Here is a 27,072-nt window from a genome sequence, read left to right on the forward strand (position 1 = left end):
ACACACAAGTATAACAAGTACACCAACTATACTATGGACATACGTATGTATGCACATGTACGTAAACTAATTTTCTCCTTTACGCGCCTAAAGTCATTTGCAATTTTCATAAGCTCGAAAATTCAATTATATTGTACCATTTCACAGGCACAATGTTATCGCCATTTAAGCCAATCTTTTCTATTACGATACGAATAAAGTAAAATAGGAAATTTTCCTCAATTTTCCAACTGTTAATACGTATTTTTTATATGTTATTGGCGCTAATATGTTCTGGGTAAAATTTTTGCGGTTGCCTTTTTACATTCGTCATCGTTCATCAGGAAAATACGGAAGAAGGCATCCTCGGAAGGTGCAAATACATTGCTCACCTGCCCTCTGCAATCCCGGCGGCGCGGCGTCTAAATTGCGCTTTGTGTAAATAGTGAATGCAAATTTGCTCGACTAAGCTTAACGACTCAGGGTCGTTTGGCAGGTAAAGTTTTCGTGTGCGAACATAAAAATGTAGTTGTGTAGGTTGGTAGAAAGTTGTGTTCGATCGGCTACCGAATCCAACGGTCGACCAAGTGGTTGACTGGCAAGCAATTTTCTGGCCCCAGTTGGCCAGAAAGTTAGTCGAACCGTCGATTTAGCTAGTCGAGTAAATTTGCAGTTACACGAAGCGACTTGGTCAAATTTCTCGCCAGTCGACCGCCTACAGTCGATCCGTCTGTAGCCGTTCCAAGTCTCAAGTCCTAAGGCCTGTTACTTATACAAGCAATGTATAGTTTATCGCGCCGACGCGACACCACGGCTCAACTAGAGACCGCTCTCTTTCTCTTTCCCACTCTCTTCTCGTTTTTCATTTTCTTTTTTAACGCCGCAATGTCAAAGCGTCTCCTCTAGAATACGATTACGTACGTCTTTTCGTTCGAATTTTCCAACTGACAACAGAGCATCTCGTAGTAACATGCCAAAACCTATTCTACACAAATTCTATCATAAAACATAATTACACCGTGCTGAAAAATCAAATTTCATTATTATAAATTCACCGATATAGGATACTAAAAATAAAAGTCCAACGAAATGCGATCGTTGATCGATCGATCGCCGACCGAGTCGAAATTAAAAATTCATTCGTTGCACGATTCAGCAAGGATTGTGTAATGGGAGAAACGGCCGATTAATCGGCAGTCGTTTATTCGCTTCTTCCCCGATGCGTTTTAAAGACAGAGTTTCTGATACGTCGCGGTGGCGCGCCACGATTCAATCGCAGAAATTATTCAAATCCGCCCGGGTTCAGAACCCCTGAGGTCACTGTCATTACCGATCATCGTATAGATACAGAGCCACAGGGGCAAACGTAATATTCCAGAACAATCCGCACCTGCGAATGCCAACTATGCCCTTCGTCGATCGGCTACCTATCGATTATCGAACATTCCCGATAACATTCTTCGCTCGTGATGGATTTTATCGTGGTTCGAATTAAGCGGATTTGACTCGACCGATTAAACACGATAGACCGAAGGACCATCAAGGATCTCGTACTTTGGTTGGTTTGAAATGCGACGATCGAGGACCTCAACGAAGAACGCGAATTTAAATTCATTGAAAAGTGTATTGTCTCGCAAAAGATGTATATTTACCTATGGCATTTTGTAAATAAATTCCCAAGCTCCTATTTACTTTGATCTTTATCTGATTCTTGTTAAGAATCGTTGCTTTCGTGATTCCGAATGATCGTCCGTCATCGAAATATCTAGTTTGGACAACGCGTATAATTATCGCTAGTACCTGCAATTAGACATCGTTGCTATCGTCGGACAACGAGCAAAATCACTATTAAAAGAAGAAAAATGAAAAGGAGCTCAACCCATCGAATCGAATCTTTGCGTTAAATTCCCGGCTGCGTGTCACAGATCGAGCAAGACGAGGGAGGAGCAACACCGCGAACAATTAACGAGTCTCTCGTGAAATTAGTGCGTCGCGTGTACATACCATCGAACGGCATGTGCCGCGATTGTTTGTCACGATTCTTCTTTTTTCTCTTTCTTTAGCAAGCCGATTGCTCCTCGCGTTCCTTCTGCGTGAAATCGAGACAGAGACAAAAAGAGAGAGGGAGAGAAGGGGGGAGAGAGAGAGAGAGAGAGAGAGAGAGAGACCCGACAGCTCTGCGATAATTAATCTCATTAGCGCGGAGGATTCGCGGACTAATGAGATGCCAGCGCACGATCTTGCCACGACGCGACGACACACGTTCCCTGATATTTTTCTTTCTCGCGCCTCTTTGATACAGTCCCCACGGGCCAACCAACCATCGCCCATCTCCAGCCTGATGTTCGCCCGGCATTTTTTAACGAGCAACACGCCGTTCGTTTCAACACGTAACTTTTCTTTTTTCTTTTCCCTTCATCCTCTCGTCGACTGTTGGAAGAAACTTTTAATTAGTCCCAGCGAATAACGATTTCTCCGATGTTTCACCGAGACGTTCCTAAGCTTCCACGAGTAACCATAGGATCCGCAGCAGTGAGACGCGATGAAAAAAATCGAGCATAGAAGGTAGGATGGAACCGGTCCATGGTTTCATCTTCTTTCGCCTTCCTTCTCCGACTTGGAAGACCGGTCTCGGCCCGTGGGCCGCTCTATCAGCGTCTACATTCCGCGACCAGTAGAGCAAAATTCACTTGGCTGAAAGTTCCTGCATGAGTGAGAATCGACAACGTGATGAACCGAGCACGTTTAACGTTGATGAAGGATAGAAAACAGGAGAAAACGCAAGGTTTTGAAAAGCTAGTTGGGGAGAGGACACAAAGAGAGAAGGAGAGAGGGGGAGGAGGGAGAGAGGGACAGAGAAATGACCTACAATGGGGAGAAATGGGTAAGAGACAAGAGGAAATAGTAAAAAGGACACGGAGGTTGCCTAACTCCCTTTTCCATTTATTTCTACCGCCAACACGGCCCTGTTCCACGGTCTCGCTTCATCTCTCCAAACCCCAACAAGGAATTTCGCGTTTCTTTAACCATTAAACAGCGTCCTAATACCCTACGGTTTACGGTGACCTACAGACCGTGATATACAGCGATAACTACTGTCACCTAAAATCGCTGACCCTTTTATCGCGTTGCGAAATTGTTCAGGCGATACGCGAATACCATTAAGGGTCCAGCGATATTGTTCTCCGTTTACCTTTTCTTTAGTCTTCTTAATTTTCCTCTCGTTGGTTCGTTAATAACTTGATCACAGTTGAGAATACAGAACGTGTAAAACGTGTAGAATAGGTGAAAGGAGTAGGTATTCGCGTGTTCAATGTAATGCGTAGAATGGCATTACGAGGTAATGGCATTACTTGGAGGTAAGTAGAGAGCATCGGCGAAATTCTCTTTGAATGAAACTCTAGTTAAAATATATGTAATAACAAATTTAAGGAAAGGATGTGGATGTAGATTGGGCGTGGCAATATAAGATGCAGTAAATTCTTATAAATAAAGAAAAATTGGTATGTCGATTGGTTGCCAAGTGTGTTATTGCGCGTTATATCGCAAACTTAATTAACGTTCAAACTTGTCAATTCTATCTGAAATTCGGAGAAATACTAATTTTTCAACGTTCTGTGCGTATGCATTATTTAAGAAGGCTAAAAATTTAACAAATTTGGTCATCTTTCTCGAGTAAATTTTCATCGCGTATTACTTAAATTACTTAACTGTTACAACGACAGAGGGGAGAAGAGATTACTTTGAGATGGAGAAGTATTTCGCGAACGACCTCTTCGCTGTTCCACCTTCTACATATTATATACGTGTGTACATAGATTCAGATAGTTTATAGGCAGAAGCGAACAGCCTCGCGACCCTACCGTACGTACGAACTGTCGTCGAAGCTATTCCCCCTGGCACGTTCCCGAACCCCCCGAAACCGCCGAAACCGCCGAAACCCCGTGGAGAAGTGTAAATGCACTTTGCCAAACAGCGATGCATATTCTCCTCTTCTCGCTGGAAAATTATCGTTGCGTTGACGTTGAACTGTTTTCTCTCGCGGAAAGCGGATCTCTTGTAATTTTTGACTACCGAGAAGAAAGCTATGTAAAGAGTTACGCCGATCCGTGTGTCTTGAGATTTACTGGCCAAACTTGCCGAATAAGTATACGGCCGCGGCGTGTCGTTCTAATGACAACGTCAAGTTCGCCCTTACCGCGAAACACAATGTACGTTAAACGATTAAACGGTCGACTGCTTTCTCTTTCGTACTGCGCGTGCCAATAACGAGATTCGATTGCTCGCTTGTCAACAGCGTGCGCCATTGTTCTCCGTCTACGAACGGTATGATATTCGTCGCGTCTGTTTCGTTGGGCAATTTTCAGCGGATCATACGTTGTTTACGTAATTTCTATTTATCGTTGATAAATAGTTTTTATACTTAAAATTATCGATCTTTGCTTTGTATGGAAATTAAATACAGTACGATATAATAAATGTCAGCGAACGAAATTGTGTAATAATTTATTGTCTTAACATATACCAATTACAGCCATTTTTTAAACATATCTCTTGAATAAAATACGGAATCATTGGATAAAGGAAGATATTACATAGGAAATCAGTGTATGTTCTACATATATCTGATATGTATGTAAGGGAAAGAAACAGATAGGAAATGGGCAAGGGAAAGAAAAAAGATATATGGTAGCAAGAAGAAAGTGTATTTAAAAAGAGAAAAAGAAGTAAAAGTAAGGACAGTAAGGTTCATTGAAAGAGACTTATATCGCGAAGCTGAATATGTGACGGCTTGTTCACAAAGTACTAGTTCCGAGGCTTTCGTCTATCGAGGATCGACGGGTACTAGAAGGGGAGAGCGAGCGAGCCTGGAGCAAAAGTAATTGAAAACTCTGGCCAAGAGGACTCTTCTATAACGTCTTGATGAAAGCAGGCAGTGGTTTACACCCTGCGGCGCGGCGTGTAGGGCTACCCCCGTAAAACAAGCTTGCTTGATGCGTTACATGCTCGTGTAGAAGAAAAACGCATGGTTCGTAACGACGTGAGCAAGAAAATGCGATCGAACGGAACAAGTTTACTCGGCCTGAATTAGAAGCTGAACTAGACGACGAACCAGAGAAATGGAAGAGGCCGATTTTTCGATCGTCTTTTTTCGGTCTATGCCCTGTTTCCAAACTGATTCATTGTTATCTCGTTTAAAATACTTTTATGTTGAAATTTCGTAATTTCCTGTAATTCGGCATCTTTCTCATTAAAAGTTGTACGGTAAACGTTTTACGACAATGGTGAATCCATTATTAACGAAGGTATCGAAGCGACGATATCTCTCACATCCCGCGAAATATCGATTAAATATTTCGATATTGTAATAAATGTTTCAGGTATCGTGTGAAATTATTCTCAATTAATGGTAGTGCAATTTTCTAAATGGGACCAGCTCTGGATAATCCGTAACGAGAATGACCCGGCTTGTAGGGTTCTCTTTATTTTCCAAGGTGAAACCACCATTCCTAAAATAGATTTTATGTAGCCCCGTTAAAAGGAATTTAGCTTTCTTCCAAAACGTCCACGATTAGTATTTCAAATAGAAAATGCCTACTCGTGAGAGTTGCATTGGCTGCAACGAGTAGGATCGCTTCTTTCTCTAGGAAAGTAGATTCATTTCAGAAGAGACAGCGGGATAAACTTGAATATAGGAAAAGCGTCTTGATAAAACCATATTACCTACGAATATGTACAAATTAATGCTAAACTAATTCGACGTAAAACTATTTACTATTAAAAATACAAATCGTACGTATAATCTTTTATCATGCTAAACCGTAGCGTATCCTATTGTTACGTCGCGTGGGACATCTGCACGCCAGCCCTCGCTACCTGACAGCCAACGGCCAACCTACAGTCTTCCCGATTCTCAATAGACCCTCGGACCCACCATAAAACGTTAACTTTTAGCTTCATTGTTTCCACACATGTTTGCCAGTCAAACTGCATGTCTGGAGAATTTTCTAATTCTAGATATATTTTCAGTTTATGGCTGGATCTTGGAAAAGTCCTTGAGTTTATTAGGCGCTCTTAAGAATCACGGAGAAAGCAGACAGTCACCAGACAGGGAAAGCTAACACATGTCCATCGGAAAAGGCTGTTTTTTCGTCAGGAACAAAGTCCACCCCCGCTCTACGTTGGTGGGAGACTTCTGCATATCCTGTTCATCAGAATGGATCATAATCAATCGGCATCGCGGATCGTTACCCTCACTTTCTGGACGAAAAGTGTGAACAACGAATCCGCGTTCTTCGGTCAAAGGGCACACCCACACCAAGCTTTCCTCCGAGACACCACAAGGGCAGTTCTACTCTTTCGGTCAAGTCGTCACCAACTCTCGATCAACTCTCGATCAAGTCTTCAAGTCGTCAATAAGCGTTCGGTCGATCTCCCGCGAATAGAGTCTGTCGATATCATCATACGAAACGACACGCAAAGAGTCTTAGGTCGTACTAACTCGTCGTTGTACGGTCAAACATTCACTATTGTGTAACACCGAAGTTGTTGGATCGATTAAATATATAGTACCTGTTAAACGCAGCGTTATTTCAATTAATCACCCTTATTACCCCACAAGAAATAAGGGATCGTACGATTCGTGGCGTCGATTAGTCAATCGTAACGGGAATTTACGACTTTCGTTGACGCGTTTCTCCGAGATCGCGTTTGCCCGCGAACGTGCGAAAATTCACCTATAATAATAATAATTTCATCCTATGTCCTCGTGTTATTTGTTCTTTTTGTTTATGGCATTTTTCAATTTCTATTTTTAGAATTAGTAGCTGAATTAGTAGCAGTAACTGAAAAAGAAGCGACGCGATGCAGTATCTGCCGATACTATTTTTGCAGAATCTGCTGCATTCGTGTAGTTGCGTGTACGTAAATGAAACGCGCGAGATGAAGCGCGTATAGTATTGTATTAACCGTTTCTTATTCAGATAGTAAACTAATCGTAGGTAATCGTAGTAACGTCGTAGGGAAAGTGAAAATAGACATATAGGAAGAAATAAGATGGATCTAAGAATAGGCTGGGCAATTTCAAAATGCTTTATTATATTTCAGATATCGGACTAGGTTGAAAGCATGATATTCACGCGTTAATTTCGGACTTTGGACAATCGACGTTTCGCCTGTATCACAACCGTATTCGAGACTTAATTCGAACTTGCAATTCATCCTATTCAAATCTCGCAATACACGCCCGTTCGCGCATTGAATCCGCTTAAACAGTGCGTGACCCGCAAATAATCGCATCGCGTTCCGCCGGCTTTCAAAATCAACTACGGTCAGTTCGGTTTAATTTTCGGCTGGGCATCGGCAAACTTTATCATTGCACTAATTACCGTGCGTCGTGGCTCGTGTTTATTAATGTTGCACCCTCTCGTGCGTATTTGTTTACAGGCAGGAGTAAACGTTGCGGTTCGCATAATAATCTGCGTAATATCGCGTATTTACGAACGAATCCGTGCAAGTCTCTCCGTTTCCATGAAAGGACGATATTTCACGATATTTCCCGATATTTCCCGCCATTTCCCGGCATTTCCCGCAGGAGAACGGTATTCACGGAATCTGACTTGCGTTTCTAGGTGACGATAATAGCTCAAGTTTGAAAGTCTCATGGTCTAATCGTACTCTACTTTTATACACTTTATACAGAGAAATTTCCATAATTTCCAAAGTGATCTTGTTGCATCTCGATCGAAAGAAACACTTAGTCTAAAAAGTCAAGAATCAGCCGTCAGCCGCTAAACGTCGAGCAAACGGAAAACGTTCTGTTTACATGTTCGTGCCGAGTTTAAAATCACGTTGTTCGAATATGGTTTCCCAATGGTAGAGAGCGGGGCGCGAGAACGCAGCAATTTGTAGCGCACCGCTAGCCCAGGGGGAAATCACTGGCTTGTGTATACCTTATGCACGGCCGTAGGGGGTGGAGCACGATGGTGTACGATACATCGGTGTATACACCGTACACCACGGACCGTGGAGGCGTTAATAGCTGAAGGTGGCTACCGACAGTGCTTAATATGATTGACAGCAGGAGCGTGGCTGTGGCATATTTAGTGCGGCGAAACTCGCTTCTATAACGCGGTTATCCCAAGTTTAATTACTCTAACAGATATTCCGGAAACGTCGATAGCGTTTGGCCGGTGAATATTCCGCGAAGAATGCATCCTGTTGTATTCAATTGTCCTGGATGACGCGACGGTACGCGATACAACGGCAACGGTTGACTTTGCCTTGAACAAAATTAGATAGCGCGGTAGATGCAACTAAAGCAGGGTAAACTTGTACGTGATCTTGGGCGTAATCTTGAACGTAATTCGAGCGTATTCGATGAGGACGGGAAACCGGGTTTTTAAGCACAACCGCGTGACTAAATTTCCTCGAGCAACAAAGAAATCAACAACGGGGAATGTTCTCTCTTGACTGCGACGACGGTTCTTTTAAACATTCGACTCGTTCGGCCAACCACAACACGGAATATATCATGCCCTTAACCTGAATTTCTTTTTTCCAATTACCTTTCAAGCTGCAGGTCGATATGGAACCGGAAAGGGTCTTGGCGTGATTGGTCACGGCCAACAGCAGAGGCGTGGCAGCGATGAAGCTCTTCGACTTCGGTACGAACCCCTTCTGCACCGCATAGCTACGTGTGCGTCGGCGGAAGATCGGCGAGTCGAGGAAGCTGTCGTCGTACTGTGGCATTTTAAGAAGCTATTCCACCAAGAACCACGATGGATCCCCGTAACACGGATCACAATCGGTGTTCATTGTTTCACTGGGTTTTTCGAGCACAATCCTTTTTCTGTATATTGTACCAACGATAAAGCACATTGCACAATTTGATGGGTAACTGGATCGAGTTATCAGCGAATTGGAGATTTGTTGATCGTAGTTTTCTTTTCTTTTCTTGAAATTGTTGTTTACACAGATTCTTTATTTACCACTGCCGCTATTAACATTTGAGCATTTGTCTTTTCGTAAACAAAGGAAGAACGTTTCATTGATTTCAACGGAGATTTATTAATTTTTCGTTGGAACGAAAGCGTTAACAGCTAATCACCACTGGCTATAAGAATGAATTGCTTGATAACGACGCAATGGTAAAAGCGATAAAGCGAAGCAGCACCGCGATAAATATACCAAGTAGCACGCGAAGAATATATATCGTAGACGGCTCTTTTTTTTTATTTCTCATTCTATCGCATAGCACGTTGTACCACGAATTCGTTCGATTTAACGCAAAAACAGCTCGATGATCCGTTCTTTCAACAGACACACACGCATACGGTATAGAACGGTAGTACCAGACTATAGTTATCGATGATCACTATCGTCGAACAACAGCAACGTTTCTCAAGCATATTAAGAAACACCCGTATGTAATTATACACGCATGATCTCACGAATAGTAGGTATATTTAGCAAGTGACTACAAGTTCATGCTGTATACCGTAAACAGATAACACCGGGCGACGATACACCGTTTCTTGAACTTTAATTCTACGCTGACAACGAGTGGCGGATAATTTATAATTGACGATAAGCGATATAATTTTAAGATATGGTCGTGCTTGAAGAAATGCGATTATTTAGGATTTAGAGTAATTCGCACAACGGTTAATAGGGAATTTCCAAGCTCGCTGTATGGTATGGTATATGTGGTGAAAATAGGAAACGAATGAATCTTGAAATCTCCTATTTTGAAATGTTTCATTTCGTAATTCTAACATGTCTGGTCGTATTTTATCATTTTATCGTGCAAGTAAATCAAAGTAAATGTTAGATGTTTGTAGTTTACGAGTAAAACGTACGAACGGTAAGGATTCCAACGAATTCGAACGGAGATTCCACTGTGCTTGGTGAAACGATACAGCTAGAAAAGCTGAAATATTTAAATCGAGCCACACCGATGACAGTATCGGGCCTAAATATACGTACTATGTTACATTTAGCGGTCTCGAGCACATATGTATATATATATATGTATATAGCAAAGTGGAGTATGTACCGAGGCGCATTCGAATTCCGGGATGTCTATTTTAACGCGACGGATGTTCCGTTACGATTTCTTACCGCGCTTCCTAGTTTTTCATGCAACCTCGTAGATACATTACCGTTTGCTCTATGCTATCATCGTGTAAATGCAATAATATAAAATTCAATGGTGCAACGCCTGCTACTACCGACAGCATCAAATTATTTCGTGCGATCCATCGATGAAACAACTCGAAATTATGCGTATGTATAATTATTATTATTTTTTTTTTTTGATATATTTATTTGGTTCAACGTTCATGTTGGTAAAAGACGAAAGCCGAGGCAAGTTCTGGTGTAAAACGAATGTCCTTAATGCTAGGAGATGTCTCAATGGCAAAAAAATGAAAAATTCAATACCGCGTTAAGTGCAATTATGCTACGCGATAAAAAAGCATTGGGTTTCTAATTTGCAGAAAGTATCGATGCTCTTTTTTTTTTCTTTTTTGTTTTTTCCTTTTTCTAGACCGAGCAGATCAATGTAACCGCGTTGCCTGATAAACTGTGAAATATAACCCACTACCCGTTTAAATTCTATAACGATAGTAGGAAACGTTTGAATCTGCTACGTTAATACAAGATGCGTTACAAACACTGTGAAAGATAGATATTTAGGATGAAAATCTGCCAACGTAAAACAAAGTTCTAAATTTCTAATTACTTTGCAATTCCAAACGAAACTTATCCTTCCAATTCTTTAGTCACCTTCAAAAATCAATAAGAACTCAAACTCTAACTAAACAAGTCGAAAATCTTCTGATAAAGCGGTAAAATATTTCATCGTAAGGGTAAAAATAATGAATATGTTATAAGAAACACTCGTTAAACCATATGATCTTGATCATATTGATTATGAAGCTTGATCAAACTGGATCGAGTTTAATGGAGTTACTGGTTGATAAGAATGCATCGATCAAGAGCCGCGCTATACGTAATACGTAGTACATAAATAATGTGAAGCGGCGAGATACTTGGACGGAGGTTCCGTCAGTTTTCACGACAAACGATCCGCGGTTGCTGGAGCGGCAAGTCGACCTTTTCTCCACCTTCCAACCGCCCTGATCGCGATTCCACCATCGCTTTTTACTGCTTTTCCTTTACTGATTTCACTATGATTCGATACAAGACCAGGAGGTCAATCGTGTAACGTAACTAGTTCCACGCTGGACTGAACACAAGGACCAAGTTTTTCTGGCTTACTTGCTCTCGTTAAATTATCGAGTTTTCTGGCCAAATTTATACATACGAGGCAACGACTTCAAACCTTTGTCGAAGAAATGAAACGTGGTTAGGTAACGTCGTTAGGTAACCTATTGGCGAAATAAGGGTGAAACGAACCGTAAAAAGAAAAAAAAACGGGTGATACAGTGGATATATGTATGTATAAAGTATATATGATATATATATATATATATATTAAGTTAACTCCAGTTAAATTAACCGCTTTGGTATGCACAGGTGATGTATCGTGAATATAGCCTATAGGATATAGCCTAAAACTTACTTATTCTCTGTTTGCAGCATGTTTTATGTTTAGGATTGGTCGAAAACTGATTTTTATCCTCAATATTCCTAACTAAAAGCACATAAAATGTCTCGTATATCTAATATTTGTATGTTTATAGCTGTCATTTCGGATAAATGAAAGAGAAAAAGAGAAAGATTTATTTCTAAAAATACAACATATTCTTTGAACGCGGTTAATCCCGTCGATAAAAATAAATTTCTGTTATTTGGAGGAGCCGTGCTACTAAATAGATATGCAAAATATCTGGTCTATAAATGTAAGAAGGCTGAATCTGTATTGAAAGTGTTAAAGTAATGTCACCTCTAAACATGAACGTTTAGAGAAACGTCCGAAGCACGATAGAACCACGATCAACGGTCCTCTCTTAGCAGTACGTCGTCAAATAACAGCAAATTAGCCGACTTTGGAAAAGTACCAACGTCCTAACCTAACCCCAAGGACAATCTTGACAACAAACCGGTGCAATTATTTAGCATAGTCTTCGACAGCCTTGTAATTATGCAAAGCCGCGGGAATTTCGCGACGGACCGAAATTTCCTGATTAATAATAATCGTAATTAGCAATGATGAACTTGCGACCCAGTTATACTCGGCTTCCTGTCACGTCTAAGGCTTTGCATTATTTTTCGAATTGGACGGTCAATTTGGTGTAATTCGCGCGATTTTCTCTTGCGTTTGACGTCGAACGTCAAGATCGATAGGACTTTTTAATGCTAACCAGCGAACGAAAAATAAAATCGGGCGAATCGAGCATAAGAGTTTATCATCATGGACTGGTTCTTTATTTCCTTCCATCTGCCCCTCGTGTTTTTTTTTCGTCCTCTGATCTTTCTTTAATCCGTTTACGCCCGATTAATTGAGTTAAATTTTATTCCTTCTAATTAAATTTCATTGGATTGCACGATTAAGAAACGGCCAATGACAGAATATTACTAACGACTAAACTAACGACATAAAACTTCCATATTGCATATAGAATCTATTAGTTGTATAGTAATTAAATAGTTTGACTCTGCTGTTGATACGATTATTTCGTTTCATCGGTTAATCATCTTTGTCGCAATGTTTGAAATATTAAATTATCTCGGCCGGGAAAAATGTTTCTCTTTAATTCATTATTTCGTTGGTTTACCTTCTAAATGAACGAATTATTTCCAAAGTTTCCAAGTGGATTGCTGTTTAATTGTTCAAAGAATGAAAAGTAATCGCTTCGATGTCGCTTGTCGTCATCATCTTTGACCGCAGAACGTCGTTCACACGGATTAAAACGCATATCGGTCGCTGTGCCGGCTCCTATTCAGCTAACTAATCGGGCCTTGATCGTTTATTACGCAGCATCTATGCGCCGTTTGCTCCAGATCGTCTGACGTGTCGCGATCTAGGTCGTCAAGAGCATCGCGTAGATCTTTTAATCGCCACTTTGCGGAAAAACACGCTCGATCTCAGCGAAACGAAACGAAACGAAACGAAACGGGTGGAGGATTCGACGATATCGGTTGATCGGAGCGTACGACTGCTTCAGCTTGCTTGTGTACATGTCGTGACATTTTCGCGAGCGAGCTCTAACGTAAGCGAGATCTTTGCGCGTTAAAAATCTGTGCGACGCGACCTCGTGTCGTCACAATGCCGAATTTACTCGAACCGCTGGAACCGCTCGAACCGCTCGAATTGTAAATGCCGGCAATGAGTAAACGACGGTGTATAAATTCGGGAATTAACGATTAAGTATTTCGAAAGGAAGGCCAGCGAAATGTCCAATCATTTCAAGGGCGAATTTATCAAGTCCATAAAGAAACAATTAGTTTTAACTTTTCACTTATTGGATATTAAAATACATGTATAAATGTTAACAAGCGAGGCGGACAGTATTTCTTTAAATGATCGAGAATTATATTTATCACCGTTTTGTAACTACAATGTAGTATAGAACATTCGCTCTGTTTAATCGTTCAGTACGATAAATTGAATTTTATATTTTATACTATAAAATGTTTTTGCACTGTTTTCAAAAAGTTCCGTTTCGAGGAGCATCGATGACGAATTGAGACGATTCACTTTGAGACTGACTTTTTTATCCATTGATTCGTATTATTTATTTAGAGAGAAATAGTAAGAAAGGCTTGACGAAATGGTGGAATGAATAAGCTGTGATCGTATTAAAATATAGTCTCGATTACTCGCGGAACCCGAACGAGGTAAAACAACCAAGATTAACTATTAAATATAAAGCGGAATTTTCGTCCAAGTATTTGATTAAAAACATTCACGCGACGCGCTAGTAAACTTTAACTGTGACCAACGTTTTTTACGCGGCTCTATGTTAAATATATATATATATTCTTCTTGCATATTTCTTCTTTCTCGCTATTCTGATCATGAGATCACTTAACCCGTTCAATGAATTGTCATATTATCGTTGAAACGTTGTTGTTCTTTTTAGTGAAACGTGTACACACACAAACCTTATTTCATTTATGCGATAATCTCTCTCCATATAGCATAATTAGAAAAACGATGTCAGCCTTATCTATGCTTTTCACTTTATTCGGCAACTTGTACGAATTTCCTTATCTTCTCTAAAAAGAATCATTATAAATAAATCTTACGATCCATTCGCAAGCAACAACACCGGAGTTCCATGCCACTTTCATTCATCGCATTTCATTCATCGTTCAACTTGAAACACCGCCGTTATTTATCTCGAAAACAGGTATTGCACGAACGAGTGAATAACGAGTAAAACCGAGCCTCCGATGGAACAAATCAACATTAGTTGTTACTGCGACACACTTTTACGTTTAAGTATAAACGTTACTTGCATTGAGAATTTCGTTTTCAAGCAGCAAAAGTAAATTCTCAATTTTCTTCGTCGTACACCGAATTAGTTCGATTTAGCCGGTTTTAAAGAGAATCCACTTTACACCAGCTTAGTAAAAATGACTTCTAGGTAAAGAAGAAGGAACGTCGAGCAATTGTTTACTTCGTGTAACTAGACACAAGAATTATCCTAGAGCTTCCAAGTCGTCGATCGTGACGTGATTCGCGATTGTTCGTGGAAAAGAATCGACAGCTTTACTTTCAACGACTAACTCGATACACGCTGTTCTCGAGTTTTGAAATCCTTGGCAATCACCACGAAGCGGTAAACCGAAAAACCGTGCTTTTCGCCTAACTCCAGATCTGTGACTGTTCTAAAATCCCCGATCGATCAGCAAAGATTATTATCAAGATCTATAAAAAGTATATTAATATTTAATACTATCTGCAGGTTTTTACGTATGTATTTAGTATTCACCACGACGAAAGGCTATGAGGAGATAAAGATGAGAATAAAAGAAATGCTACTTGTTATACGACCCGATGTACATTGTTCATTTCTAGTTGGAAACTCATCGATGGATTTATTACTCGACGAAGCTCCGTTTTCGTGAAAGATCGCGGAACAACTAAAGATTCGCTCTCGGCAAGCTTTGCCTCTGATGTAACGCGATACATCTATACTACACACCATCAACCATGGATGAACGCAACTTGGATGAACGCAATGTGAATCGTGAAAAACTGATGTACTTATCGTGGAGATCGGTACCGCAATTTCACAAATCTGCCATTGATTTCTTAATAAGCTAATCTGAGATATGAAAAGCTTTAGTATGGCGAATAATTGAAAAACATTGCTCTCAACCGTATTCGATGTAAACACGTGGTAAACTCGTCGCGCTCGTATCGAATTTGCCTAATCTTCATATTGCAAAACTTTGTTAAACCGCTGATCATTGCTACTAGACGTGTCGTCTCCATCTTCGAATACAAATTGATCCATTGATCTTTACATTGCGGCGAATTCTCCAAAGCTTTTAACAATAAATAGTAGCAGACGATAGTGGACGATGTTTGATGTTTCAGTAAGAAGTCTTTTAGCCCGTAAAGTTTAAAGTTGATTGAAAGTTTAAAGTTTCAAAGATAAGGCAACTTTGATCAAGTCGCTTCATTTTCGTTCTTGCGAACGTACATGTAACATAATGTATTTTTAATAGGACTTTGATGTTGCATTAAAAGGCGAAAAGATTATGCTAAATGAATTATGTTTGTGATATTGGCGATTAGTTTATACCAATTGGCTGATTATATTTTCTATCAACGAATTAAAGATGAGGAATTTTCACGTCTAGTGAATAACTGAATAACCGAATCCGTCTTGTCAGTCGTGAGAACGGAAAGTTGATCTAAGTTTCATACGAATCTTGATGTTCATTTACCTTGATTTCTATCATTTTTCAAACTGTAAAAATACAAAGTTTTTGCAAGATAACACGAATCTTCCTATGTTTAATGCACCTCGTTTTATCCACTTTCCATCGATCCAAAAACTATCAATTTCCACGCAGTCGTACGATCGTAGAAAAGGTAAGAATCGATCCACTTCACCACGGCAAATATACATATATCCACTAAAAAAACTAATCACTCGTTAGAGACACTCTGCATCTATCTTGAACACGGATTGTTGCTCGCGTCGATTCATCTTCCATAAATTTCCTCATTGTGTATTTTCTGGAAGATTAGAATCTTCACTTTCCAAGTAATAGTCCATACACTTTCTCCAAAGCGCGAACAATTACATAAAACCGATATACCTACGTAAAACGGATTCGCCACGATTGTTACAACCAAGTTTCTATACCAGCTTCTAGATTTGTTTAACGCAACTCATTTTTACGACAGTAATCCATCTTCTACGATTAACGCAATCAACGATCGAGAACTTTTACCTTCAGCTCTATATATTATCCTTAGGCAAAGGTAATCAGTCTGAAACGAATTTTCACACCAAGCCAACACGATTCTCCAATCTGTCCACCGTGGTGTTCCTGAGTTTCCACCGTGCGCTGACGCGATCGGTCACAGAAAACTGGTCCGAATTGATCAATCCGCTGAAATTCGTCAGGATCTCGAAAATCTCACAGAAAAACTTCACCGACTGTTCCCCGACGTCGTCGTTTCGTTGTATTCGGCGTTTAGACGAGTGCGTTAGAGACGTCTACGAAAGAGCACCGAGCGTAAATCTGGTCCGCGGATCGGATTCCAAACAGGTCCGTCCGAGTTTAAACGACAGAGTCAAAGAGAGGCAAGTCGCACGCGAATCCGGAGGTGAACCGCGGCTAATACTCGTGGACCGTCCACTAGCAAGATCGTCCAGTAATATCTGTGACTTTGGCCGGGAAAGAAGGCTTGTCTATTTTAACGGGTCAGAGAGACAGACAGAGACAGAGAGAGAGAGAGAGGAGCGCGCGCGCCCGTGCACAATCTAGCCTCGCAAAGGTCTGCGCGGTAGAGTGAGACACAAGAAAATACAAAGAGGAGACGAGACAAAAGGCCACGCACATAGGCAGCCGCTCTTACGCTCGTTCTTTATTTTACCGAGCAGGGACGAGGAGAAAAAGAGAAGAGAAAGAGAAGAGAAAGAGAAGAGAAAGGCAAGAGAAAGGCAAGAGAAAGGCAAGAGAAAGAGAAGAAAAAGAGAAGAGAGAGAGTGAGAGAGAGCGAGGAGAGGAGACGAGGAATTGAGAAGCAGAGAAGGAGGCGGCACAATTTATTTGCGGACCCCTGCAGCACTGTGTCAGCGTGCGATGGTTAGAACTACTTTTCTTCCTCCTCTTTTTCTCGTTTCATCTCGCTCGTCGTTCTTTGCTTCCCGTCTTCGTCGACGATGCAATGGACATTGTCATTGCCATTGCACCATAAATTGGTTTAGCTCGCGTAAGAAAACGACCGTGCAGATTATAATTTTCCTCCAGTCAAAGCTTTCCTTTCCTCTTGATTAGGTGTCATGCTTCGAACGATCGGTCACTTACCTTCGAGCAAAGATCTCTGGCTTATGGCTAATCACTATTTTCTTTTCTTTATTCTTTTTTTGGTTGCCGCTCTTAAAGATTATATTGCATTATTAATTTTTCTACAGTTTCATCGACAAAAAGTTGCAGGTGATTAAAAGAATTAACGGATAAAGTCCCGAAACCCCACACTCCTCTCGTCCCAGTGGCCAATCGACACGAAATTTGTGAGGGTTGATGGAGCTAGAGAGAAAGAAGTAGCGAACCCCACATACAAAATTTTAACTTCAGATATTTGTTAATTTCCGAGATATTGGTAAAAAATGTTTGGCGTCATACATGGAATTCTGCCTATACGATACTATATATGATACTATATATGACAGTTGATCTATATATATATATATATATATAGTTGACAGTTATCTCGGCGACTCGTCGAATAGCCGGTGATACGATATAATACAATAACGATATCGATCTCAGTACCTATAGGATATTTCACGTAAAACAGGTTATTGTAACTTTGGTCGCCCAAAGACACACGTTTCATGCTCTATTTAAACATTCTCTAAAGTGATTAAGCAATCAAATGGTTGATCATTTTGCCGCCATTTTTGCCATCATTTTTACCCAATCCAGCTTGAAAACTGAGGCCGATCGCCGGCCTATTATGTGTTATATTATCTGTATAAATATAAATATATATATATATAACATATGTATACGGTATATTGTAAACTAACATTTTTCGGCCACTGAAATTAAAACGTAACGTAGCTTAGAAAGAAGCGGCCTAATTGTAGGTGCGCTACAGTAGCTACTGAAGCCGATATCGCCACTGCGTCATCAGTCATCGGCTGTTTGACAATCGACAACTGCTGCAGCGAGGATGGTTGAATAGCGACGCATGTATAGGCAGAATTCGATATATGCTATCGAAATATTTTTTTTATCAATATCTGAGGAAAACTAATAAACACTCGAAGCTTGATTTTTTTATTTGTAGCCTACAGCCACCTTTCCCTTGCCATGCTCCCCGCCACTCTCAAATTTCATATCGGATCGTCTCGGAATTATAGCCGAATTAACAAACTTGCATTGCACGATCTCTAGTTATGTGAAATGTTTGCTGCCCGATCGTTTCAAAGAAATGGAGAAAATCTACTACTAATCATAAATAGTATCTATCCGTAATCCCAGTAATACATTCACACGTAATGCGACAATGATCTTTTATAGTACTATCACGGAATGAGAAAAAAAGCAAGATAAGAGAACGATTGATAGAAATATATGACAATATCGATGAATTCCTTAACGGTGTTGTACTTGAATGATTTACATTGTTGACTTTTAAATCTATCATTATTGTACATGTACATACTTATATATATATGCGTGTAACATGCAAGAAAATCGAATGAAACGAATAACTGGAGGGTAATATTTTGTATACGTGACGTGTCAAATCAATAAAAGCTAGGATTTTGTCATAAATATAAATTTAAATGGCCAATAACTTATCAAAAACTCGTTCCTCACCATACTTCGATGCTAGTACTTGTACCTTACTTTAAATAGTACATTACGGATAAATAAGAATAGCCTACGTTTTAACTGACGTTTCTAATTCCGGAAACGTAGTATAAAATATATAATGATTTAAGAAGGATATTGTAATTCGCAGATGCTAATGTCACTTTCTCGATACTCGTACAAATTTTAAATAAATTGTCAAGTTGTAAGTCCTCGAATGCTTATCGTCAAACAACTTTCCAAATACTCTTTGATATCTTAATCTCGATATTTTATCGTCTCGAACGTCGTTCAACTTCTTCGCAATTTGTCACCTAATAATATCCTAATAACTCTGAAATAATAAGAAGGAAAAATCAAGTTAAATTAAGATACTATTTAGTCGGGACTAAAATAAATAATTAACGTATCGGGACATACTGCTACCTATTAAATACATTGGATCTATCGTCGACTAAACGCAACAATTTTTTAATGGAATTCTCTGTATGCGCTTTTCTATGGCTCTAACGCGGCCGAATCTCTCAAAATTTCAATTCATATCGTCACATTCGTACCAAAACCATCGATTATTGTTTCACGAAACGACTAAAATCTCGTGTACAAGATAAAGCAACAAAACGTTTGCAAAACTTACGTTCTCTATAAACGAATCCCACAACCATTGTGACTCGTCCAGCAAGCTTCCTACCGCTGGGAAAATTTCTTTTCAACCTGCTCGATCCCTTGTCGCAGACACGTTGTATCACGGAACAAGAAGACTCTTTGGCTCAGGTTCGTTTCGCCATGACGATTACCTTAAAGGCTCGCGATTATCTGTATACGCGGAGATATTGAACGATAAGGAAACGATAATGACGACGATTAATTTCCGAATGAAGGCGAAGGAGGTGTCGTATCGAGCTCAGTTAGTAGCCTCGATGCGACGCAACGTGTGCGTTATGTGCGTGCAACGAGAGCCTACGGAAGAATAAAACGCATGGGATCCGTTGGATCAGAACCTAAATTAGGATCAAGCGTAACACACACGTACGTCGACTGGTTTTCGCACGTGCACGTTCCCCTCTAATCCGTGTACCGAGATCACGTTTGCTCGACGAAACGTGAAAACAGATGCATATTCATGAATCGCCGGTGAATGTACCATGCACACGCTACAGATCCCGGTCTCTTCCCGACGCTGTATCGCATCGGTGCTTGATATACAGATGTATGCGGTGTACGAGGCCCACAACATTTGCCCCTGTGGCCTCGCGTCGAGGATAGCTACCTGGGGATGGGATCGAGAATCGAGAAACACGAGCATCTAAGAATCTAATCCTAAACCCTATTATCGTTGTGTACGATCGTTGATGACCAACTGCCTATGCACATGTGTACACGCGTCTAATATAACGTATAGGATTCGTTTCCTATTCCTGAAGCTGTTTATGGTATAATGTATGCGCGCGGTATTTGCTTCTTGACTATCTTTACTCGAGAAATATAATCGATATTGCCGAGGGGTCACTCTTTAACGAATTACTTACTTCGTAAAGTCAGTGGTCTGCTATGTTGCTGGATATCGCGGACTAAAGTTGAAATTCAGAATAATCAAACATTTGAATATTAGACATTTGAAACATTTGAAAAAAATGGAATCGATATGTATTGAACAAATCTAACGTAACAAGTCTCGTTTTTATCGTTATTCTATGAACAACGTCCCTCTGTGACAAAGGAAAAAGGGAAGAAAAGAAACAGATAAAAGAGAGAAAAACAGGAGAAAGAAGAGGAAACTATTTCGCCTAAATTTCATCTTTCTAACCGTAAGACACGCACTTTTACATGCCAGGAGTACGTACCCTATATTTCCCCGTGTCCCGTTTTCACCGAGAAGATCCAGCGGCAGAGCGTAACTGACAAAACGGCTGGACCTCGCATATACAATGTCAACAGAGCAGAAAGGAGAAAGGCCAGAGAACGCGTAGAATTTAATCGCACTTCGATCTAGCGCACGTTCTTACCTTTCCTTGTTCACTCTCGCCTTCCTCCCTTTCTTTTTCCAGACAAAGACAAAGTCGTTTAATCTGCTCAAGCATCGCCGGCTGCGGGCATTTACGCGACACACCGTACAATTATTTCAACGAACCAGCCGGTCTAGCTGGAAATTTAACGAGAGTACGCTTTTCATCAGGAATTCCCTGGCAAAACCTTGGATTTATTATTGACCGAGTTCGCAGTGTCCAGTTCGTATAACCGAGGGGTTACGATTTCTCCTCATCTCCAACGTTCTTCTGTCTATGGCTATGGCAATTGTTCCACGAGAGTATTTATTCCTCGCGAAATGCGAGCTTGCGCGATGTTCCGCCGAGAGGAAACTCGATCGTCCGCGGTGCATTTCTCGGTGACGAGATTCTTTCTCGATGTAAGTATCGTAGTAACTGGTAAACGCGAAACGGTCGACACTTTCGAGACGTTGCGTTGGCGATAATCCATCGGGGTAGCTGGGTGAAATACGCGATGAATTATGAAATGAATTATAATTTGTTCTCTTATATTATATATAAGTCTTAAGAAAGATTATTCGTCGTCATTCTTCGTATGATCTTTCGGTTCAGGTACCTTTCACCTTCCGATTGGTCCAGCTTCATTGTTCGATCCTTTACCAAAAAGCTTTAACTAGAAAAATAGAACTTTTCTGAAAAATGTGATTAGTCAAATCTCAAGTAATTGATACGATTCAAGATGAAATTCTTCGTCATCAAATTCTACCGTAACTTTGTTGACGCTTTTTTCTCCGCGTAACGTTTGTAACCCGTTTGTGGATAGATTCGGCGGATTTATTTTTCAGATGCGAGAGACCATGCCAGAACATGACAGACGCACCACGATTTCAACCGGGAACAAATCAACTCGCATTAAACGCAATTACCCAGCGACAGATGACGTAGGGTATATATCGAGTTAGTTGCTACTGCTAGCTATCCGGCGAATTGATCAAACTGCCTTTACTTGAAGAATATCTACCCGTCACCAGTCCCACGTGGTCGAACATATCAATTCCGATAAGTAGCGCTTATTATAATAGTAAAATAAAAGCGTTAGATATTCTGAGGCCATTTTATTACGTTCAATTTACAACTAAAAAGAGAAAGAAAGAAATTTACATCTCCATTTTATGATAATATAAAGTCTCAAATTGCTGCTCAATTGTGCTCAAACACACTATTTTATCTTGTACAGTATAAATTTTGCCCGATCTATGTGATTCGATGGAGTATTAAAAGTCCGAGAAAACGAATCTGTGTTAATAATACGAATAATAATAAGCAAGTTAATAGTAATGTCTGCGACTTGTTCGCCCTTTATATACAATATATTCATACCGTGTTATAATTACAGTTTCAAAAGTTATCAACATTCACGCCAATAGTTATATTAATTATTTTAATTACCTTTAGAATATGCACGCAATATGCGCTTATATTCTCATTGTTATAAGAATATTATTCGACATTTAGATAAATATACCTTCAAGATAGTGCGGAAATTTTACAGGACGCTTGAGAACATTTCAAAACATCTCGAACCTCTAATAGACCTCCGTTATTTAATCTGACCATTGTTATAAATTATTATAAATTATCTGACCACACCATTTTCTATTAAATTCGCGTGCAACATGTGCATATAGTAAAAGGCAACGTAACAACATAGTTACTGCTATCAATTGCACGCAGAGAGCAATCGAAATGAAAAGCCGCATGCTCGATGCAACGCGACGCGTTCCGTGTAATTTTTAAACAACGTATACAAACTTACGACTTTGACTTCTCGAGGCTTTAACACGTTCGCTGCTGATCGGATCGAATCACGACACATATGTATGTACGTATGTAGTTTTCCTAGAGAAAACCTATAGTTTGAGTTTGACATCGAAATTGATATGTGCTTTTGATGCGCGTACCAACGGAAATATGAGACGTACGCGACGAACATGTTAATATCGTCGCATTCGATGCCGACCTACGTATATGTAAGTAAGTATGTAACTCTTTGTTTGAAGCGTGCGAACGCGAACTAAAAAAACTCGCGACACGGGCAGCTGTTCGGATTACATTGGGCTCGCCCCTGGCGCGTGGACGGTTTATTGACACACTCTCCAGGCGACCGCGTATTATTACCAGTGTCGTGCATCCGCCGCGTAACGTTTTTCAAGAAAGGAAACGATTGTCCTAGCATCAGGATGAATCTCGGCCCTATGGACTAGGAGAGGGAGAAAAAGACTAGGAGAGGAGGAAGAAAATCAACAACAAGCTACCACCTCTCGTGCCATTCTTTCCACTCTTCGTGCGGCTCTTCCTTCACTTTCGCATCATCGGCCAACATTAGTCCTTTCAGATGCAGTTTCAAACATGTGTACCGTATTCCTTCGAACGACGATACGATATGCAATTTCCATTTATAGATTCGAACGCGGGGAACAAATTTCGTTAGTTTCGTTAGTTTCGTATGAAAAATGGAATCTTTGAGATTAGAGCGATGCGATGTTGATGAGTCGAACGAAAGGTGAAGTTGTAAACGCGTTTACCGGGCGCAGTTACCCTTCCTTCGTTTATAAGTGACATTCGCTGAGCGCGATGTTTGTCGAAAGGTACATTACCCACGTTTCAGAAAGATGCCCGTTGTAATCGCCAATTGTAATGAAACGGGCACCTGTAGCAATGTGACACGCAACGTGGAGAAGAAAGAAAGATAGAAGGGAGAAAGAGAAACGATAGAAGAAGCGTGCTAACGCATATGCTTTTGACGTTTCGCGTCCGGTAGCGTCCGTGAACGATTGCACTGCTAATATTTAGATTAACGCGGCAGTGACTATAGCGGCGTTCGAGGGTGTTAAGCTGTGAGAAATTCTTGTGACACGCACGTAAACCAGTAAGAATTTGACTGACAAGGGAGAAAAAGAAGAACGGCGACGACGGCCGGGTTCCGTCGTTGTTGCAGAACATCCTATACTTACATACTTACATACGTTCTCTTTGATCGTAGGTCATAGTACTTACACAGTATATCACTCACCTGCATGCTTCTCCGACTTCGGCGTGGAGGCCATCGCTAGCCGATAGTATGTCCTCTCGAGCCACGACACTATCTCACCATTTCTACGAATGATCGCATCGTAAACTACACACCAGTAACTGCCGCGGCGTTTTCAGTCTAATGTAAACCCGACGTGCACCGCTACATCTTCGTTTGTCAGCCATGTTTCGGGGCGCGAGCGCGCGAACCGCCATCGCGCGGTCACGATTCGAACACGACCACTATCCAGAGCAATATGGCCGGCCGACTGTCATTCGGGTGACATTTCACTCTATTTTCGATCTCGGAAGGATGTTTTCGAACGACTGATTTTTACAAGCGCAGCATGTTCTGCGACTGCACTCGCGCGAGAATAGAAACCGCGACACTGGTTAACCCGCTGCGACGATTCGCTTCATAAGTATCGCCGTGTGAAAATTAATCGGAGGAGTGGCGGCGCAACGACTGACTCTGCTACGTTGGTACAGTGGCTCGCAAAAATCATCGTCCACCGCATCGATGTGATCGAATACAGTCGGTAGCAAAATATATTTCAATGGCTTCACGGTTCAACCGTGATCAGGAGTGAGTACCGTGCAACCAACGAGAATGTATAACGAGACATTGCGTGAATTTCTTATAAGTTGAACAATCATTTGTTAAGAAAATAAAGTGAGTTTGGCGAAAACCATATTTCCTGTTTATGCTAATCTCTCGGAGATTGGTAGAAAGTTATTATTCACATAAACCCGTGTAAAACCTCTGATATCGACAAATTGGGAACAAGTATACGGGTTTATCTTTGCCGATGTTAAAGTAAAATGGGGAACTCTGGCTTGAAGCAGCATTACGAAACTGCAAAGAAAACCGGAACGTTAAAATTGTCAGAGAGGAAACTCGACGAATTTCCACAAAATCTACTAGCTTTGTCGCCACTGTTACGAACATTGGATCTATCGGAGAACAAATTTGGTCATATACCCGATGAAATTGGGAATTTCACATTATTAAAGCAGTTGAATCTTAATCACAACAAATTGACCACTTTGCCCGAAGCACTTGGAGCATTGACCAAGTTAGAATGTTTAAACGCAAGTTCGAACCAAATAAAAAGTATCCCTTGGTCTTTATCTAAACTAATACGTTTGAAACAGGTCAATTTATCTGACAATCGTATAACCGAATTTCCCCCCATGTTTTGCGAGTTAAAATTTCTGGACGTATTGGATTTATCGAAGAATCGAATTACCGTAATTCCCGACGCGGCTGCGGCGTTACATGTGGTTGAACTTAACCTCAATCAAAATCAAATATCGACTATATCTGACAAATTGGCGGAATGTTCGCGCCTAAAAACGTTAAGACTCGAAGAAAATTGTCTACAACTGAGCGCGATACCTACCAAAATTTTGAAAGATTCCAACATTTCCGTTCTCTCTGTCGAAGGAAATTTATTCGAAATGAAGCAATTTGCTAATCTCGATGGTTATGATAACTACATGGAAAGGTATACTGCGGTAAAAAAGAAACTGTTTTGAGAATTATTCTATAGAATATTTATTACGAAATTTGTTATAGATAATAATAATAATTACATAATTATATTATGACGTTGAAAACAAGCCGCATCGTGTTCGCGCAATTGTATTATACTCGATATCTGCGATAGAGTAATCATAAAAATAAAATTCGTAAATTATTCGTGAGATATGAACGTTTTTAATAAATTGATGAATGCTTCTACGGAGAAGCATTTTTATACTTAAAAAAAGAGTGTGTGAGAGAGAGAGAGAGAGATACATTCATTAGTAGATGATGAGCTCGATATACGATATAAAAATAATGTACATACCATATAAACCCCTTTATCTGGTATAACATTCAGGATTTCAGTTTTTATTTTATGGATTATAAAACGATGTCTTGATATATATTTCGTGTTGCGGTATAGTTCTTACAGAAATGATCATATATACACATAATTTATGGAACGTTAGTAGAACATACAATAATAATAATAATATATTTTGCGAAAAATTCTTGCATTTCTTTCTTTTTTTTTTTTTTTCATGTTTCAAATAAGCAAAAACGCCATTTTTAATCCCAAAATGTTCCCCATCCTTTCAAATATCTATACATATTTCTATACGCTGCAAGCTAAATAGAAATTTATAGATACAATCAAAAGTATGTTTGATGCAGACATTTCTGAAATTATTATAACCACTTATAATATGTAAATGTATACAAAACTTTGTTATTGTGTATATGATATTGCGTATGTGTAATCTAATTATTTCATAAATTAAGTTTCGTAAAAATAAATTGTGCTCTTATTTTGAACTTGTAACTTTTACTACGTTCCCTAATCAATTTCTGTCGCGTATAATTATAGTATTTACAAGTATAAATATGCAGGCAAAATTATTTTACTATTGCGAATGAAAAACAAATGATGTTCTGCATCCCAAAATGGCGTGTCTGGTCTTTGCTTTCTGAACAGGAAGAGCTGCTGAAATTAAATAAAAAAAAAAATCGGCAGGTGAGTTACGGGCAGAAAAAAAGTTACTTACATGCTTCAACTTCCAAGTTAGCAACCCTTCACTTGCGAATACGTGAGTAGCTTAAGTATTACTTCGTTAGGCATAAGAGATTCGTATTCCAGTCTTCTGCCGATTGGACAATTACAGCTAATTTTAGAGCGCATTCAATATCCAATGATCAGCTAATATGTGAATAACCAATAGCTAAAATGTTATCTAGCTCTTGCGGCGCTTATACTTCGTGCAACTGCTTAAGATTAGAGTGGCAAAATCGTTCTATATACATAAACGTAATATAAGATTGATTTACGAATTCATATTTTGCATACAAGTTAATTACAAGAACCTATTGAAATTATTATTTTTCAAAACTTGATAAAATCAGATGCGACATATGAATATGTTGTTTTTTAAACAAATCATTGCATTTATTAACTATCGTATTTTATTCAATAGTACTTTAAGGTCCGTTTTGGATTATTTAAAGTGTAACAAAATTTATACA

The 27,072-nt window shown here is 39.9% G+C and overlaps 2 protein-coding genes across 11 annotated transcripts in view; one reads left to right on the forward strand and one right to left on the reverse strand.

The window, feature by feature from the left end:
- LOC122566239 (guanine nucleotide-releasing factor 2) overlaps positions 1-24,151 on the reverse strand; it is a 61,814-nt gene extending 37,663 nt beyond the window's left edge. Inside the window, exon 1 of one of the 10 annotated variants that reach the window (XM_043723209.1) lies at positions 24,025-24,151. In XM_043723209.1, coding sequence (XP_043579144.1) covers positions 24,025-24,058 — 34 coding nt within the window. In that variant the 5' untranslated portion in view covers positions 24,059-24,151. Of the gene's footprint in view, positions 1-8,546; positions 9,042-19,600; positions 19,722-24,008 lie in introns of those variants that run through there. The other 9 variants (XM_043723213.1, XM_043723210.1, XM_043723211.1 and 6 more) reach the window with 9 other exon arrangements.
- A 692-nt stretch (positions 24,152-24,843) lies between these two features.
- On the forward strand, positions 24,844-26,036 carry LOC122566240 (leucine-rich repeat-containing protein 57). The gene has a single exon (XM_043723215.1). The coding sequence runs from the start codon at positions 24,846-24,848 to the stop codon at positions 25,560-25,562; it is 717 nt and encodes a 238-aa protein (XP_043579150.1). The 5' UTR covers positions 24,844-24,845; the 3' UTR covers positions 25,563-26,036.
- Positions 26,037-27,072: the final 1,036 nt, after the last annotated feature.

Source organism: Bombus pyrosoma, linkage group LG3, assembly GCF_014825855.1.
Source record: "Bombus pyrosoma isolate SC7728 linkage group LG3, ASM1482585v1, whole genome shotgun sequence".
Lineage (NCBI taxonomy): Eukaryota > Metazoa > Arthropoda > Insecta > Hymenoptera > Apidae > Bombus > Bombus pyrosoma.